The following is a 20456-nucleotide window of genomic DNA, read 5'->3' as shown; positions in this document are numbered from 1 at the left end:
CTATATCTAAAACATAGATATAGATATGTGTGTACCATTCCATATGTGACATATATATATATATATCATAAATGTTATATATGTACATACATATATGTATATATATATATAGTAATGTGAATGAATAGGTGACTATATGACTAAATGAATACATGACTTAATTAGTATTAATCATTGTTAGCTGAATTAGCAGTACAGTGAGTTTTTTGGGGGGAAAAATGACTTGGATAAGCTGGTACTTTTGAAATGGGAAACATTCACATTTTAATTGGCTAAAAGTGTGCAGGAACTGAATGACCAAGGTTTAATTGCTTTTAAAAGACTCCTTGTATGATACTAGACCCCTGTGCACTGTTGGTAGGGAAGGAAAGTGGTGCAGCAGCTGTGGAAAACAGTATGGAAGTTCCTAGAAAATTAAAATAGAATGACCATATGATTCAGCAATCTCACTTTTGTGCGTTTATTCAAAAGAACTGAAATCATATTAGCACCCCCACATTCACTGTAGCATTATTCACAATAGCTAAGATGTGGAAACAACGTAAATGGCCATCAGCAGATGAATGGGTAAAGAAAATGTAGTATATGGTATATTGTTGTTTAGCCTCAAAAAGAAGAAAATTCTGTAATGTGCAGCAACATAGATAAACCTGGAGGACATTGTGCTAAGTAAAAGAAACCAGTCATCAAAGGATAATATAGCATGATTCCACTTGTATTCCACCTGGGCTCTTGCTTCCCTGGTAGCTCAACTGGTAAAGAATCTTCCTGCAATGCAGGAGACCCGGTTCAATTCCTGGGTCGGGAAGATCCACTGGAGAAGGGAACAGCTTATCCACTCCAGTATTCTAGCCTGGAGAATGCCATGCACTGTATAGTCTATGGAGTCGCAAAGAGTTGGACCCGACTGAGCGACTTTTACTTAAAACAGTCAGAGTCATAGATGCCTAGAATGATGGTTGTCCGGCTGGCCTCAGAGAAGGGAGGAATGAGAAGTTGCTATAAAGTGTCACTTACATTCTGCACAACCCTGTGGCTATAGTTAACAATACTGTATTGTACCCTTAAAACTCTGTTAAAAAGACAGATCTCATGTAAAGTGTTCTCATCACGATTAAAAACAACAGTAAAAAGAGACAAGGTCTCTTGGGAATTATTGCAAGACTGAGGAGAGAGTCAATCGATACACAGTTTATTCACCATACAATTACCAGGTTCTCTATGAAATATTTCCACTGTCGCACCATTGGATATCAGGACTATCAGAAGTGCTTTCAGGAAAAGAGCTCATTAATGGTAAGCCTGGTGTCTGAGGTGAATTGTAAAAATGCCAGAATGCAAGTAGGAAAAAAAAGGCAGAGTCTTGTGTTGAGTGGGCACTTCAAGAGAGGAATTCGGACAACACAGCACTGTGGCCATCATGGTTATGTGTCAACCCACTTTGACTGCTGAATAGCCATCATGCCCACTTTTAATTCAAGCAGCTCATGTAGACGTACGGGAAACGCTTTGAAAGAAAAGTAGGAAGCAGCCATCAAAAAAGAAAACAGTCACATGCCATCTCAACACCATGGTGACAATAAATACACACTTGACGTGTATTTATTGGGTGGAAAATAAAAATGAACCATAGCAGGTTTACATGAAAGCACTGACCGTTAATTAACACCCACTCTGTGCTAGTAGGGGCTTCCCTGGTGGTTGAGCAGTAAAGAATCCATCTGCCCATGCAGGAGACGTGAGTTTGATCCCTGGGTCTGGAAGATCCCCTGGAGGAGGAAATGGCAACCCACTCCAGTCTTCTTGCTTGGAAAATCCCACAGACAGAGGAGCTTGGCAGTCTGCAAGCCATGGGGTCACAAGAGAGTCGGACACGACAGCAACTAAGCAGCTGTGCTAGTAAGTTGGCCTTAAGTACAAATAACTTGCTGCCTCTAACACTGTTTCAGAGTGTCTGTCACAAAGTAAACAGTAAACATTAGCTGTCATCATCCTACACTTCATGCAAATGCCAGGACCTAGCAAAGCACGTGCAGACATAGTGGTCAATGGTAAGAAGAAATCTGGATTTAACCCTAGCCCTCACACCTGCCGCTATATCACCATGCATAGGAAACATCCTCAGTTTCCTTCCTCGTAAAACTGGAATCATACTGAGTACTTCACAGGTGTCTTTTGTGAGAATTAAGTGAAATGATACATAATAGAAGCTTAACACAGTGCCTGATTCATCAAATACCTATTGTTTCTCCTGTTACCTCCTTAATCATAATTTGGTTCACAGCTGATAGTAACAGACCCACACAAAAGGGCTAGGCTTATTTAACTTACAAGCAGAGTACATCATGAGAAACGCTGGACTGGAAGAAGCCCAAGCTGGAATCAAGATTGCCGGGAGAAATATCAATAACCTCAGATATGCAGATGACACCACCCTTATGGCAGAAAGTGAAGAGGAACTAAAAAGCCTCTTGATGAAAGTGAAAAAGTTGGCTTAAAGCTCACCATTCAGAAAACGAAGATCATGGTATCTGGTCCCATCACTTCATGGGAAATAGATGGGGAAACAGTGGAAACACTGTCAGACTTTATTTTTTGGGGGCTCCAAAATCACTGCAGATGCTGACTGCAGCCATGAGATTAAAAGATGCTTACTTCTTAGAAGGAAAGTTCTGACCAACCTAGATAGCATATTGAAAAGCAGAGACATTACTTTGCCAACAAAGGTCCGTCTAGTCAAGGCTATGGTTTTTCCAGTGGTCATATACGGATGTGAGAGTTGGACTGTGAAGAAAGCTGAGCACCAAAGCATTGATGCTTTTGAACTGTGGTGTTGGAGAAGACTCTTGAGAGTCCCTTGGATTGCAAGGAGATCCAACCAGTCCATCCTAAAGGAGATCAGTCCTGCGCGTTCACTGGAAGGACTGATGCTGAAGCTGAAACTCCAATACTTTGGCCACCTGATGCGAAGAGTTGACTCATTTGAAAAGACCCTGATGCTGGGAGGGATTGAGGGCAGGAGGAGAAGGGGATGACAGAGGATGAGATGGCTGGATGGCATCACCGACTCCATGGACATGAGTTTGAGTGAACTCCAGGAGTTGGTGATGGACAGGGAGGCCTGGCGTGCTGTGATTCATGGGGTCGCAAAGAGTCGGACACGACTGAGCGACTGAACTGAACTGAAGGAGCAAGAAATCCTCCACTCATACTCTGGTTAATTCCACAGCCTGGTATACTCTCCTTTTTCTTGATCTTGTGCATCCTGAATTGCATGAAACCAGTTAGAAAATGAATGGGTTTTGTATTTCCTGCTAATTCAGAGCAGCCTTGCTTATAATAGCCAAGATATGGAAACAATCTAAATGTCCATCCATGAATGAATGGATAAAGAAGATCACACACACACACACACACACACACACACAAACAAAATGCAGTGGAATACTACTCAGTCATGAAAAAGAATAAAATCCTACCATTTGTGAAAATGTGGATGGACCCTGAAGGTATTATGTTAAGTAAAGTTTGTCAGAGAAATAACAAATATATAATCTTACTTACACGTGCCATCTAAAACAAAATAAAACAGAAACACACTCATAGGGATGAGTAGCTACCAGAAGGGAAGAGGCTTTTGGAGGTGGTGAAATGGGTGAGGGTGGTGAGCTGTATGTTGGTAGGTGGTGACTGGGCTTGTGGTGGTGAAAAGTCTGTAGTGTATATCGATGTTTATACCACAAACATCTGTACTATAGTACCTACCATAGTATAACACTTATACTATAAACATTGCAGTCTAACTATAATTCTGCACACCTGAAACTTACTAGAATAAACAAATAAAAAAGATTTGCAGAAAAAACTGGTCCTGCTAAGCCATCCCAACAGTTTGTGTCAAGACACAGTTTGTGTCACAGAAATCACAAGGAAAGAAAGGGAGTGTGACAAAGGATAGAAATCAGGCATTGCATTGTCAGAAAGAAAGAACAAAAAATGGCTATGCACCACAGTTCCATCCTTGACTATTTGTGTGACGACAGGCAAGATAGTCTTTTTCTCCTCAGCTTCCTCATCTGTTAAATGAGTATACACATTATCTCACAGAGGTGTTAAAGAATGAAATGAACCCATGTAGCACATCTCTGCCACATATTAAGCACTCACTAGTAGCAATATTCACCACAGTAGCAAAGGCAAATTAGACCAAATGAGGTTAATTAGACTATTTAGCATGCAACTGATAAGTGAAAAGAAAAAGATAATCCTGCACAGTCAGCAAACTTTAGTAGAAGAATCTCTACTAAAATGAGTACTAGGCTTTTATTTTGCATTTAAGATATGAAATTTATGGTGGCTTTATTAGTTGGTAGTCCTAATAACTCCACTTATTTTATTTAACAACTTAATTATGTCAGTAACTGTCTGAGGAAAATGATATTATCCTAGAATACCAAGGAAGAAGCTGAGTCTCAAAGAGAATTCCAGAGACCAGCTATCTGTCTGGGAAGTAGCATTGACAGGGTTTGAAACGATCTGTTCAAGACATGGCATCTTTTAAATAATTTACACAACTATATTCTATATTACTGAGATGCATATGCTAATGAAGAAAGTAGCACATGCTTAATTAATGTTCCCGGAAGGGAGATTTTGCCTTTGTGTTTTGTCTTTGTATCACTGTGTGTTTGCCCTGTGATTATACAAACATAGATATAAATACAGACATGTTTATAGACACAGACACATGTTTAGTTATAAGAATTTTTTAAATACATTGATATTTTTAGCCTGTCAGTGAGCTCTCAAAAGAAGCAGAGTCGTAGAGGAAGCTGACCAGCCAATTAATGACTACATGTTTTAACATGGCCAATGCCACAATAAATGCCTATTTCTTGCTGGATAGCAAAGCAAACATTCCCCTAAACGATGGATACAGTCTTGTTAGTATATAAAATACAACAGTCCTAAAGAGACAATCATGCGTTACTATTTGTTACTTGATAATTCCCTGAATATCTGTGTCCTCTAGTCCTGTTTTAAAAGGTTAAATGGCTCTAAATCTGTCTGCTAGACGTATAAGGAACTCTGTACTGCTCTGGCTAGTCAGGAAATTTAATTTTCTACAGAAATTAACCAATTGTGCATAGAAAGAGGAAAGCCACTCTCCACAACCCAACTCGGGGACTAAGGTGGGAGGGGGGATAACTGCAAAAATGCAGAACAGATACTGAAAAAATGCAGTTGGTGATTCTTACATTCTTATCCCATGGAGCCAATGCACCGCCAATTAGAACCACGTGGGGCGCTCTTTCTGAATAACGCATCAAAACCCTACTGGAAATGATTTGAAACACTGATCACCCCTTCTTTGGGTGGGGCCATATATGCCACCTGGGCTTCCCAGGTGGCGCTATATTAAAGAACCTGCCTACCAATGCAGGAGACTTAAGAGCTGCGGGTCCTGTCCGTTGGTTGGGAAGATCCCCTGGAGAAGGAAGTGGCAACCCACTCTAGAATTCTTGCCTAAAGAATCCCATGGACAGAGGAGCCTGGCGCACATGGTCCATGGGACTGCAAAGAGTTGGACATGGCTGAAGTGAATTTGCACATACACAGGCACATATGCCAAGGGAACAATTAATAGCACTTGCCTGCCATCTACCAGAGCTACAGATATGACTGTGTCATCAAATGGCACTTCATCTGTCCATCTCTTCCTGGGAACATGGCCCCAAGCCTCCTTTAGTTTGCCTGGAAATGAAATGCTTCCAAACCAGGCAGTTGTTGCTAAGCAGCCTCAAGCTTCTTATACACCTGCCTTTTATGCCAATGGCAGTAATAAAAAACAATAGCAATAGCCGTAACAATCAACTGCAGTGATAATAGTCACTGGATTCCCTGTGAACTGGAATGATTCTAAAAATATCCATTTTTACATAAGTAAAAAGATAGATTACAACACGTGGGGAGCTCTAAACCTAGATTTTTACCCATTTCTGCCCATTTGAGGTTAGTATTACTTCAGTACCAAAAGTTCCTCACACTTCATCTCTAGCTGATGAAGGACATGTCTCCGCACAGGAAGTTTGTTCCTGCTGGTACTCCAGATTCCATGTCTGGGGTGTACCCGGAACTCCTCTGATATCTGAACCCCCACTTTCCATGAGGGTCCTCCGCTTGGCTTGCTCCTGGCCCCCTATGGAGTCTTTGCTGACAGGAGTAGAAATCTTGACAAACCCAGTGCTAAGCTGGCCCACGGTCTCTCGGTCGGTTCAGTCTTGTTTACGCTTGCCATTACCCTGTCCCTTATGCTTAAAGATGTGAAGGAAGTGGGAACTGCTCAGTTCTGTGTTCCTTCAGAAGAAAATGGGTAACAGTTGAAAACGGGGCAGATTCATTTACTCAACAAGTATCATTGCCTCTATTTATATTAGAATTTCAGCATAAAGTGATTTCACAACTTCACCATTTAGTCAGAAAATGGACATCCATCTAAACTTATTTTTCTGGATTCTTTCTTCCCTGGTATCCAATTCTTGTCCCTTTTAGAGGTACGGTTCTCTTAACAAATAGGGAGGATTCCGTGTGCCTACAGCATGTTGAGTTCCTTAGAACAGAGAATAGGCAACTGACCATTCCTCAATTCCCCACATGGAGTTTTACCTTCTTAGAGGTTGCTCTTTTGAAGAAAGCATTTTTTTGGTATCCTTATGAGATACACTCTCATCCTGAATTTCAAAATGGCTTGTGCTAAAAACAACTTTTCTGGATCTGAAAAGGATTTTTTTTTTTGCCCAGACACAAATTATTTGGGGCACTGACTACGCCGAAGTGTTTTACCTCCAGCCTCAGCGTTTCACCACCCTCGGGAGTATTGGGCATTTAATACAGGAACAAGAATTGAATAAACATAGCTTTCAGAAAGCCATTTGTCTATCTAGAGTTTCCCTGAATAAAGTAATTAGAAAAATATCTGCCCTAAGTCCCCGTAATTTAGAAACTGAATGACTTGCATATAAGCTGACATCTAACTCATAAATTAACTGGACAATTCTTTAAAACTGTATTCTTCTATATATATTTTCTCTCTCTTTTTCAACAAGCATTTCTCAGAAAATATTTGAAATCCACACTCAAACACGTCATTAACCAACACTTCACCCTTGGAGACCAGTGGACAAGTTATAGATTTTCAGTGTTCTTTCGGAAGAAAGCTATTTAGCTTGAGCATCTGCACCGTCATTTGGGTGACTGGCAAAAGAGAAAAGATGTACACAGTTCAACAACAACAACAAAAAAACCCAGAACTGAGCCTCATTTCTAAAAAAAAGAACAAAATCCTTAATGAAGGGTTATATTTCTCATCTTGGGAAAATTTTTGAGCAGGGAAAGTATAAACAAAGGGTACTTTTGAAATAGCAGAGAAAGGTTTTTGTCTAAAAGGCACCCATGCAGATATGCTGACCGATCAGAAATGTCCATCTAGTAATAAAAAGATAATTTCAAACCCAAATACAGAAATAAGATGAGGGTCTCTTACTACTCCAAGACAATACCTTACAGCTCTAAATTTTTATACATAATCCATGTGATTGTCAAAGGAGAAAGAAAAGAAAATAGCAATCCTTTTCTGATGCTAGAAAACAAAAGGACAACAAGCAAAAACAATGTAATATAAAGGGTCCACCCAAAAGCACTGCAAAATACATGTGATCTGGCCTTTTCACTGTGCTCTCTGAAAGCCAAACAGCTTTCTTCATCTTAGCATTTCTGGCTCTGAGCATTATATATAGCTGTTCCCAGGTGTGTGGGCATATGTGTGTGCAACACACCCATAGACACAAGCGTGGTGCATGTTGACCAAAATCCCTTGGCCATGTGAGCAGTGTCTCAAAGGCAGCCACATGGACTGCATACATAATTACATTTTGTACTGATTTGCTTGTCACAGGCCGTAGCGAATCTTCCTTTTAAAAGAGAAATACCTTATTGGACTGGAGGTGATGTCGGGGTCACGAGCGGTCACCTGCCCAATCACGGAGTTGAGAGCAGCGTTCTCATGCACTTCCAGGAGGTAAGTCGGTGAAGAGAAGACCGGAGGCTCATCAGCATCTTCGACGACAATTTTGACGGTCGCCGTGTCTTTAAAGGGCCCCCTGCCGCTGAAACGCGGGTCAATGTGGACATTGGCCGCCTCTACCTTCAGTGTATAGGATTTTTTGGTCTCAAAATCCAGAGGCTGTTAAGAAATGACAAAGATGAATGTTTCTCACTAATGACCACAGCCGCGAGAACAAATGAGTATAACACTGATGGATGATCGTTATGTGCATTTAAGCCCATTTGTGAGTCTTAATGGGATCACTCTCCTATCCCCCATATTCAACCTGTAAATTTTACAGGCATTTATTGATATCTGTTTATTATACAAGCTCAGTGAATCTAATCTCCTACTGTTTTGTTTTGTTTTGCTCATTTCACTTGGAATTCACAAAATATTCACAGTCATGAATCGTGCCATCAAAATTTCACTTCAGAGTCATAATAAAATTTTACTAGTGATGGTGTGACCTGCATACCAATCAGTCAGTTAATCGGGCCTCTGCTGGTCGGAGATAAGGCAGCATCAAACACAATCTCTATCTGGGAAGAATATTTTTTATCATTTCTGCAACAGTGTGTGAAATGTAAAGAACAAGAAATAATCATTGTTTAGTCCATGGAGACATTATAAAGCATAATTTAGCACTAATCCCAACAAAGAGTGTTTTCCTATTTCACTTCTAGAGCATCACTGCTTTGCTGATCATGGCTAAAATCAAGTTTATTCTTTTTTAGGGCATTCTGAGAAGGTCTCTATTATGAGTTCCGTGCTGTGAAGCAGGTGGACATATAAAGATGTATGCAGATATATATCTACCTGTTTTTATATTTAAGGGAAGGAAGAGGGAGACAAGTAGATATATAGATAGCTAGGACTTACTGTGTCTTCTACAAACCACTTAAAAGCAATACGAAATTACCTCATTGCACCATTACTGAAAATATTTCTGACCTATTAATTCTTCCTGCCTTAAAAGCCCCAAAGACTTAATGATCTAAGTAAATAGAGGAAGGTAAAAGAACACAGCCCCCCTTAACAACCCAAAGCCCATCTGCGTCAGAATCCTCGCTGTCCAATTCTCTCAGCAGGGCATAATACTTCAGATGTCAAGGATGTATTTCTGTCAAGGTTCAAAAAGATAATTTAGGCTTGCACTGCAATTTCTTATAAGAAATTGAACTTTACATCTGTGATGCAAATTTTTTTTAAAAGAAGTCTGAACACAAAGCAGCATTACTGAATTCTTTCAGAACTCTCCTACAAGCTTATATATACACATATATAGTGTTGATTTTTATATTTGAATTTTTTTCTAATTGGACTGGACTTTTCTTGAGAGATATTTTCTAATAAAGCAGATACTCAATCCTGCGCATTCTGAAATTTCTAAGCACATATATACACATACCCATGAATACATGATTCAACATCATCATTTTCACAATTTTGCAACAGCCCCAACTGTAACAATTATGTAATTTCAAATTCTTCACAAATGCCATTGAATATAGCATATTATGCTCTGCTAAATTCTTAGCCCAACCTGAACACATTCTGGTGTCCTTAGGACTTTATCAGACCAAAAACAGGGTCCATGCATTGTGGGAAAATGACTCCGTACATCATTTTCCAGAGTAAAATGCATGTGTTTCTTGGTGTTGAGATGTGAATATGTTTCTAAGTTTATGAAGAGCGGTGAATAAAAATAGAGCAAATGGCTAATTGCTTCAGTTTATAAAAGCACCTTATGGTAACAAAGAATAGCAGTTAATAATAACAATAAAAATGACATTAGGAATCATTAACCAAGGAAAATGTGGCCCTGGGTTATTCAATAATTGACTCAAGTATAATTATACTGTACTCTATTTCAAACATGAGTTTTTAAATACTTTGCAACTTTTACTACTGAGCTCCATCCAGGTCAAAACGAAGCATTGCTCAGCAGAGTTAAAATAGATGCAACCAATTTTTTCTTCAAAATTGATTTTTAAACTTGATTTTGTATTTTAGAGTATATCCAGAAAATTCCAGGTTCTCACTGTCAAGACCTCCCTGATGGGGGACTTCAAAAGCATGACCATGGGGAGCAGATCCCTGTGTAACATGAGAGAGAGTCAGATAGTAAGCTCGGAGTCATGTCAATATATTGCTGATCAAGACAGAGGGCAGAACGACTGGCTCCCAACAGCGTGACTGATCATACGTCTTTCAATTCATGAATCAGCAAATCTGTTTTAAAATTAATTTCTACTACTTCACAACAAACATGCAGTACAATACTGAGCAAAATACTCATTATGAGGATAAAGGGGCATTTTCCTTTGCAAATGCCCATGTCCATAAAATACTGAACTGTGCTCTACACATTTTTTTTTCAATAAACTTGTCATGATGAGAAATAAATATGGAAAATGTGCAGAATCTTTCATATTTACCATACGTACATACACACAAATGGTTGTGAGCAAAAGCAATCACAGATTGCCATATATTCTTTGTACTATTTGTGGAGATATTTCTTTCTTCAGTGGTAGCCCCAGGTGTGTGGATGCTAAGTCGCTTCAGTCCTGTTTGACTCTTTGTGACCCTATGGATGTAGCCCACCAGGCTCCTCTATCCATGGGATTCTCCAGGCAAGAATACCGGAGTGGGTTGCCATGCCCTCCTCCAGGGGATCCTCCCAAGCCAGAAATAAAACCCGTACGTCTTACATCTCCTATATTGGCAGGCGGGTTCTTTACCACTAACACCACCTGAGAAGTCCATCCCCACACCCAGGAACAAAACAAAGCTGAGCTTCACTGACCTCATTGCTTGGACATTTGATCATAATTTGGAGTATCTTATGTTAGCCAGGTTGGCCCTGTCCTTTCAGGGCCAGAACGAGCCAGAATAACAGGCTGACTAGTTTGTCTGTCTTTGAGTTTCTCTAAAAGCAGAGATTGCAATGAAGACCTAGGAACCTTCAATGCATGTTTTAGAACTACTCCAAGAGTTGGACTGTGAAGAAAGCTGAGCGAGGAATTGATGCTTTTGAACTGTGGTGTTGGAGAAGACTCCTGAGAGTCCCTTGAACTGCAAGGACATCCATCAAGTCCATTCTGAAGGAGATCAGCCCTGGGTGTTCTTTGGAGGGAATGATGCTAAAGCTGAAGCTCCAGTACTTTGGCCACCTCATGCGAAGAGTTGACTCATTGGAAAAGACTCTGATGCTGGGACGGATTGGGGGCAGGAGGAGAAGGGGATGACAGAGGATGAGATGGCTGGATGGCATCACCGACTCGATGGACATGAGTCTGAGTGAACTCTGGGAGTTGGTGATGGACAGGGAGGCCTGGCATGCTGCGATTCATGGGGTCGGACACGACTGAGCAACTGAACTGAACTGAAGAAGCAGGAATACAGAAATGGGGGGGGCGAGTTCTATAGAAAAGGCATTGAATTTGCCACTTTTGTGGGCTAATGAGGATCCCCCTCCCCTCCGCCAACTGAAAAATCTCTGAGGAGCCACAGACAATCTGCCTCAAGGTAATTTCTTCCAAGAAAACTGTCCACAAGTCTTTGTCCTTTATTGCTTGAAGGCTGCCTTCAGTGTTGACTTTCCTAGATAGCTGGAGGCTCTGGACAAGAACTGAGCAAGTTCCTGCGACTCATGGTAAAACACTGAGGCACAGACAGGAGAGAAATGATGGATGAGATGGCAGGCTAGCACCACCATGGTCACTGCTTACTGAGCTTTAGCTGAAATATAAAGTAGGACCAAGAGATAGGATGTGAGAAAGGACTCTTACTTTTTCTTCTTATTTCTTCCAACATTATTTATTATTCATTTATTTGACTATGCCTGGTCTTGGCTGTGCCACATGGCGTGTGGGTTGCGGCATGTAGGATCTAGTTTCCTGACCAGGGATCTAACCTGGGCTCCCTGCATTAGGAGGACGGAATCGTAGCCACTAGAACATGAGGGAGGTCCCAGGACTCTTACTTTTTCATAGCTAAAGAAGCCAAACCTCCTTCCCTTCTAAGATTATATCAGGAAGTCCACCCAACCACCACCATCTTCAATGTTCACATTTCAAAGAGGTATTAATATTTTGAAGATGAGCAAAACCTTCCTGAGCTTACCTTTCTCAGTCTTATAATGCCATCCTGGGCCTGGGCATCAGAAGTGATCTCAAAGAGTGCTGTTCCGTCTCCATCAATGATGTCATAGGATGACTGTGCGTTTTCACCAATATCCTGATCATTGGCCTTCACCCTTCCTATGGCAGTGCCAAGAACCACGTCTTCTGGTACCGAGAAGTGATACAGACCTTAGGAAAGAGGAGAGACCCTGAGCACTGCATATGTTCCATTCATTCATTCATTTAGCAAATACTTATTGGGCACCTTTCTTGTTCGAGGTACCTGGGTACAGATGTGACCGACACAGTGATGGGAAAGGCAAAAACATCCTTTTCACTGTGGAACATACAACCTTTTACATGAGTCAGAGACAAATAGTTCCCAGAAAAAGCAGCGATCTCTCTTTGAAACTCTTCTGAGTTATGGGACTTACTCAACCATATGTTTACCAAGTACATATTTGGAGCAGAGTTATATCAGGATATTAGTGAGTCTGTGTGAATGTTCTTCCCCATTCGCTGTATAATCACATTGGCTGCCCTTGGGGATATTCATTGTTGCCCAACATAAAATATTAAGCTAATTTCGGCACAGATAGATGCAATGTGTAACACACTGAAAGTCACTTTTGAAGTTACCTTTATATTTACAGACTTGTAGACCATTTTTGATAAAATCCAATTACCAAGCCTCTGCTATGCCCTGCAGCAAGCTGTTCAGACACATGAAACACTCCTCTTGTTACTAAAGTCCTCCTTGCTCTGAAGACCAAAAATCCTACCTTCAAAACTCTCTAGGCAAAAATACAATTACAGTGTGTATCCCTTCTCCTAGGGGGAGGCAGGACAATGTGTCTAATTAGTTATATCAGTTCTTTTTTTATTCAGATCACTTTGACTGTTGCACCGGTGCCATTCGCTCTCATTGGTGTAGGGGAAGCTGCTGGTACCCCAAGCCCTAACCTCTGGTAGTAACCACTTCAGTCACTCATATCCTCTAGCCAACAGCCAACTTCTGAGGGTTTCCTTTGGCCTTCAGAACCCATGTTGCCCATTGCCTGTCAGGCTAGAACTCTCAGAAAATTAACACCCCTCAAAGACTCACACAACTTACTATATAAAATCCCTGGCTCCATCACCTCTCTGGCAGGATAGTCTTAAGCTTGTTCTTTCCTTTTGTTTATTTACAGGGTGCCAGGGTATCCCCAAAGGGATGGAGCTCCAGTTTCTTCAGTGGTAGCTGGCTTGAGAATACACAGCATTGGCTTTCTGGCCTCCCCTCCCTCACATTCTCACTTCCAAACTGGCCTTTCTTGGATCATCTCCAAGATAAACCACTTATAATCAAATTCTTGTCTCAGTGCCTGTTTCTGGGGAATCCAAATCCAGGCAACCAGGAAGTTGTAGTCCCCATGTAACGAGAACAAGGGGAAATAAACGTTCAATGGACCATAATCCCGAAAGGAAAAATTAAATCTAGAGAACATTACCTGAGTCTATTTTGAACTCAATCATTGAGTCCCTTGGATAAACTAAGGCCTCATTGTACCCAGTATATAAGGATAACTTCTTATGAGGGAAAAATTTTCTAATGGCAGTGGCACACTTTTATCTAATGATGGAATCAAAATGCCTCTTAAAATCATAATATTATGGGACTAGGGAACAAAACAGTTTTTTCACAAGGTAGGCACCAAAAATCATCATGTCAAGCACAAGTCTCCCACTCCCCCCATAATCAGTAATGATTCCATTTCCTTCCAACTTTATATTTCAGGTAAGGTCTTGTGATGATTCCTCAAGATGTGCTTATTAGGTAAATAAGACAGCATGGGGCCTCACCTTACTGCCAGCCCTGCAACAGGAAGCTTTGAGAAATCGAGCCAGTGACACGTTTCATTATCCACTGTTATTCTTCCTACTCTCATCATCCCTTTCAGTGTGATCATAGTTAATCATTATTACTTCTAAGAGAGGAAACACTTGTGAAACTCATAGGCTACTGTGCAATTGAAACAATAATTTTCTGAGAAAGAGGAGTTGCATGCTAGTGTATTAACTATAATGGCAACTGAAAAGAGAATAAAAGAATCGGGGGAAAGATGCAAGAGACAGCGTTTTTAATTTCCGTCATTTCGGCTTAAAAAGGGTTGCATTGTTGTCTGATTTATGAATGGCCAGATGTGGATATTCTCACATGCTTAATGAAATGCAGTATTTCTTGTTCTTTCTACCTTGGCATTTTTGCAGAGAATTTTTCCAAAGCACCTCAAATGTGTCATTTCCAAGCCTTGTCTCTGTCTCTCCCTCTCTCACTCTCCTTCTCCCTCATCTGGTTTCTCTCTCTCTCTCTCTCTCTCTCTCTTCAAAAACCGTGGTTTTCCTAAAGTATTTTCTATCCCAGCAAAGAGCACCAGCAGGCAGCTGATCTCTCATGTCAGGAAGAGGGTAACTTGCATCCTCGACTGAAAGCGCAGTCTACCCTTAGACTGTTGTTAACATTAGCCCTCAAACATCTATCACTTCCCTCCATTCCCACACGATCGACCCTGCTTGCCAGGGCTTTCATCACCTTTTATGTGAATGATTTCTAGCATCCTTTACCTGGCTGCAGTGTGGAAAAGACTCTGGAAGAAGGCCAGCTTCCATTTTCTCTGATTTCCTTAAAATCAAATCCTATTATTCAACCTACAACTTAAAATATTTTAATGACTTCCTAGCGATATTAGGAGGAGGGAGCCTGGAAGGCTGCAGTCCATGGGGTTGCTGAGGGTCTTTACTTTCACTTTTCACTTTCATGTATTGGAGAAGGAAATGGCAACCCACTCCAGTGTACTTGCCTGGAGAATCCCAGGGACGGGGTGCCTGGTGGGCTGCCGTCTATGGGGTTGCACAGAGTCGGACACGACTGAAGTGACTTAGCAGCAGCAGCGATATTAGGATAAAGATCATGGTACTTAAAATGGCCTACAGATCCAAGGATGACTGACTCCCTGCCTAACCTAGCTCTCCAGACTGTGCTCCAGCTGTAGTGGAATTTTTTCAATTCTCATTCAGGGCCACATACCCTTCTTCACAGGACTTTTGGGCATCTATTTCCTCCAGTTGCAATGTCCATCCTCCCTTTCATGGTTTCACCTTGTTCCCAATTCCTACTCATCATTCATTTCTCTCAATTTAAGGCTCTCATGTCAGAAAGCTCTTCCTAAATCATCTCTCTAATAGAAGATCCCTTGCCAAAATGCACAGAAGGAAAGGTTTCTATGAGAGTACAGGAAAGTTGGCAAATAATGATCGTCTTCCTGATTCACTGATGGTGGCTGCCTCAATTGCTGTTGCGAGGTTTAGGAGGCCGAGCACAGCTTTCACAGGCACTGGGAGAGTCGGTGATCATTGATGTCCCGCCAGCCACTGGAAGGAGGAGTATATATTTTGCAGCAAGTGTACTGTATATCTGCCTTCTCCACCTCAGGCTCTAGAGATTTAGTTTCTTTTATAGAACAAGTGGGACTATTGATAGAGCAATACCTGAGGTGCGTTTCAATCATTCTCTCCAGTTTTCTTCACAGGACTACCCTGGACTAGAGAAATAAGCACAAATCTTTGCATCCAGGCTTGCTGGTTCTAATACTCAGCTGTGATATTTACTTTATGTTTAATATTCGAAAATGTTCTTATATATGCTTTGAAATCTGTAAAGTGAGGATACATGTGGGCTCCAAATGATAGCACGGGTAGTCTCCTATATACATGGGTTTATTCTACCTTGCACGTCAGAGGCACTCAGTGATTGCTATCAGTTTTTCAAATGACTGAAAATTAGATTTTTCATTGAATCTAGTTTTCATAGATTCAAATGAAAACATCATACAGAGATGCTCATGCAACACAGGGAATTCACTTACTCTGGGCAAATTTTGGAGGATTGTCGTTCACGTCAGTGAGGGTCACTGTAAGCGTTGTGGTGCCAGACAGGCCCCCCGAGTGTCCCCCCATGTCTTTGGCTTGAATAACGACCAGGTACTCCTCCTTGGCTTCTCTGTCCATATTGGGAAGGGCAGTTTTTATAATTGCTGAGGGGAAGAAAATGGGAGAATGACTTTCAGACAGCTCATTCAAAAATGAATGTGTGAATCACACACACACACACACGTGCACACACTCATGCACACATACAGAAACACATGCATATACCACAGATCCCCACTCAGATAATTTTCTGTTTTCTTTTGACATTTAGCTGGTGTGCATCTCTGATGCCAACACTGAGAAAGACTGTAGTCATAGACATTAGTGGATTACTTGCAAAAGTACATTTTATAATGTATAAAAAAGAACTTATAAAAATGTACATTAGAAAGTAAGTTGAATGGCATACTCTTGCCTACCAAATTAAAGTATAAATCATAACATAGATTCATCTACCCAGGAAAACCCTGGAAGTGAAAGAATCCTTCAATTTATCACAGACTCCAATTCCCCTACAAGAGAAGTAAATACACAAATAGCTGGAAGGCTCCGAGGTCAAAGATAAATTATTCTAAGGCTCACAAATACATCAGAGATGAAAGAAATAAATGCATTATGAGAATCAACTCAGATGAATAAAATGCCAATCAGAATTAATATAGGCAAGTGTCTAAGTCCAGGCATTGTTCAACTACATTTATATTTTAATTGTTTAGTTACATCATGACTATTGTAAAAGTAATAAATGTTTTATAGAAACAGAAAGATAGAGAAAATAGAAAAGGGGGTAAACACAAAATCATGTAAATAATGTAGTATCAGTTCTAAAACGTGAACTATTTTTTTCTGATATATTTTCAGAGTTCTATCTTTCTGCTTCTCAGTATATTTCACTAGTCATTTAATATTCTTGTTAAAGATTCAAAGATCAGTGTAGGTACTCCTGAAGTTATTTTGAAAAATCTTCATTTTGCCCTCTCCCTACCCTCATACCTCTTTTCATAGATAAATATCTCTAGCATTTTGATATGTACATTTTCATATATATATATATATATATATGCATACAAATGTGCAAATGTACATATGAACATTTAACCACAAATGTGATCACAGTATAGTCATTGTTCTGAGGCTTTCTTTTTTCACACAATGGATATTTTTGAGGTCTTGTCAATGGTTAGAGGCTCAACTCATTACTTCTCATAGCTGTATAATTCTTCATTAATTAATGTACAATGAGTAATGCAGGCATTCCCATATTAATGGAGATTGCTATTTTTCTGTGTCCTACACTTTTACTTAACTCAGTCATAAGATCCCCTGCCGCCATATTGCTAAAGGCCCATGATAAAAATGTTTGTGACTAGCTCAGAATATTCCTGTTGAGTAAATGAGTTACCTCTCAGGACCAAGTAAAAAAAAATCTCTGAATTAAAGACAATTTGCCTCTCACTTCTAACCTCAGGGACATTACACATGTTCAATTCAAGGTAAGGATGTCTGAAGTTGTAATTCTGTTTTTCTGGACTCATATGCTCTTAATTAAATCATCTATCTGCAAAAGGTTTGCAAGAAGTTCAAGTCCCTGAATCACTCAAGTAGCAGCTGAGGAACAAGAGTGTCCAGGGAAATCTAATCCATTCAGGCAATGAGCAGGCTCTGGGAAAAGATGTGAGTTCTTCTGCACTTTATTTGACCTTGAAACCACCTTTATATCAGAGTTGCCCATTTAGGGAGCACTCAACTGGACAGCCCTGCCTATTTAGAAATATGGATAGTAACAAAATAATATCTTTCAATATGAAAATTCATTTTAGGACTTGACCATATCTTAATATATTAATAATTCAGGCAGGAACGCGGAGAGGGGAGGTCCTCTGAGAGGAGGGGTGGGGAGCGGTGGGCCAGGAGGGGCCCCAGCCCCCAGCGATGGCTCCCCGTCACTCCTCCCTTCCCCTTTGGTCTGCTCGGGGCTCGGGGTCTTTCTGTCCTTGACTCCATCCGTCTCTTTCTCTCTCCCCCCACCTTCTGGTTTTCCGTTTCCGCACAGCCTGACCATGTCTTGGTTTATTGATTGGCCCCTTTCAGCTGGGCCTCCTGTCTTCTCCATCTTGGTCTCTGTCTTTCTGTGTCTCTGTTGGTCAGGGTCCCTCGCCCCCTCCCCGCAGTGTCCGTGGAGCCCACTCTCTCCAGCAGTCTACCTGTTCCGTCTGTCAGTCTCTCTCCGGATCTCACTCTCTCCCTCCTGTTCTCACTCCAACTTTCCCTCTCTGGGTCTCTCACTCTCTGACCGTCTCCTCTCTTTTGTCAGTTTTCTTGGCTGTCTTCTCTTCACCCACTCCCAGACTCTCCCCCATCCTGCACCCCCCATCCCTCCACCTCTTTGCCCCTCACCTGGGTCTTTCTCCCCCTTCTCCCACAAAAAAAAAAAAAAAAAGAAAAAAAAATAATTCAATAAGTCATACCTTTATGAACAAAAACTGAAGGGAGAAAAATTAGAAATACAGCAACCATTCCAATTTGGATCACTGTGAGGCATTTTTGAGGAGAAAATAAACATCTAGGCAAAAGATAGTAAGAACAACAATAAGGGAACCTTATCATTAGTATGAGAAGATGCCAATGTGGCTACTCTGCTATGGATGCATATTTACATGACTCAGAATATCCTGAGTCTGGGACCAATTCCAGTAAGAAGGATTATAAAATGGTTTTACTCCCATGATAGTTACAGGAGTAACTTGTAGCTTGTAAAGTTGAGGTACCATCACAGTTTAAAGTCATTATGAATTAAAGCCAACCACTCGACTTTGGAATGTCATGTATAGTTTCCACTAACCAGAGAAAAGTGATATAATTCCTCAAGGAAGACAGCAACTTTTTTCAAAGAAGTTGATGGATTGAGATCTACACATTAATCCTCTCAGGTTACTCCAATGAAAGAATGTTTACAACTCTCTCAGAGACTGAGAAGATCGGTGTATATTATCCTCATCATTTAAAAAAAATATATCATTAGAGAATAATTTTTTTTTAAAAACTGTGATGTCTCTCAGACACCGGGAATTAAAACAATTTTGATGCTCAGTTGATTTTAGCATACCTAGGTCAGTGTCTTTGAGTTGTATCAGAATGTGAGTGAAGCATCATGATGGATGGCCTTGCTTTAATGGGACAAGAAGGGTTCCCTGGGTTTCCACTTATTACAGAAATGTTGATGTCCTCCACCATCAAGGTATACAGCTTCATACTATCTATGATGTGCATCTATTGACAAGTTAGAGGTCCCTTATAAGTGCTCTCTCCTACTGAAGTGAAGCAAGTTCGGTTTCTCACATTACCCTCACACTTACTAGCTTTGTGACCATGAACAATTTAGTAAACTCCCGGGATCACCTGTCCTGTTAAATGGAAATAAGAATCAGCTATCCATTAAGGGGATTCTAAGACTCATAGCTGCAGATCGTGATTGCAGCCATGAAATTAAAAGACGCTTACTCCTTGGAAGGAAAGTTATGACCATACTAGATAGCATATTGAAAAGCAGAGACGTTACTTTGCCAAAAAAGGTCCGTCTAGTCAAGGCTATGGTTTTTCCAGTGGTCATGTATGGATGTGAGAGTTGGACTGTGAAGAAAGCTGAGCGCTGAAGAATTGATGCTTTTGAACTGTGGTGTTGGAGAAGACCTTTGAGAGTCCCTTGGACTGCAAGGAGATCCAACCAGTCCATTCTGAAGGAGATCAGCCCTGGGATTTCTTTGGAAGGAATGATGCTAAAGCTGAAACTCCAGTACTTTGGCCACCTCATGCAGAGAGTTGACTCATTGGAAAAGACTCTGATGCTGGGAGGGATTGGGGGCAGGAGGAGAAGGGGACAACAGAGGATGAGATGGCTGGATGGCATCACCAACTCAATGGACATGAGTTTGGGTGAACTCCAGGAGTTGGTGAGGGACAGGGAGGCCTGGCGTGCTGCAGTTCATGAGGTCGCAAAGAGTCGGACACGTCTGAGTGACTGAACAGAACTGAACTGAAGACTATGAGACAGAAATCGGCAGTTTTGTCAAAGAGCAGTTTTCCTTCACCCTTTGGATTCCTAATCACAATTTATTCTTTTAATCAGTTTTTCCTGGAGTATGATTATTTCACAATGTTGTGTTAGTTTCTGCTGTACTGCAAAGTGAATCAGCTACACATATACATACATCTCCTCTCTTTTGGATTTCCTTCCCATTAAGTCATCACAGAGC

General features: G+C 40.8%; 1 protein-coding gene across 1 annotated transcript in view; it reads right to left on the bottom strand.

Annotated features, from left to right (window-relative positions):
• CDH8 (cadherin 8) overlaps positions 1-20456 on the bottom strand; it is a 409672-nt gene that overhangs the window by 156577 nt on the left and 232639 nt on the right. The window contains exons 5-7 of the mRNA XM_027516392.1: positions 16140-16307; positions 12236-12423; positions 7989-8242 (exon numbers count right to left, since the gene is read on the bottom strand). Coding sequence (XP_027372193.1) covers positions 7989-8242; positions 12236-12423; positions 16140-16307 — 610 coding nt within the window. The remainder of the gene's footprint in view (positions 1-7988; positions 8243-12235; positions 12424-16139; positions 16308-20456) is intronic.

This window comes from Bos indicus x Bos taurus, chromosome 18 (genome assembly GCF_003369695.1).
Source record: "Bos indicus x Bos taurus breed Angus x Brahman F1 hybrid chromosome 18, Bos_hybrid_MaternalHap_v2.0, whole genome shotgun sequence".
NCBI classification, from domain to species: Eukaryota; Metazoa; Chordata; class Mammalia; order Artiodactyla; family Bovidae; genus Bos; species Bos indicus x Bos taurus.
This window is presented reverse-complemented; position numbering and strand designations above follow the sequence as displayed.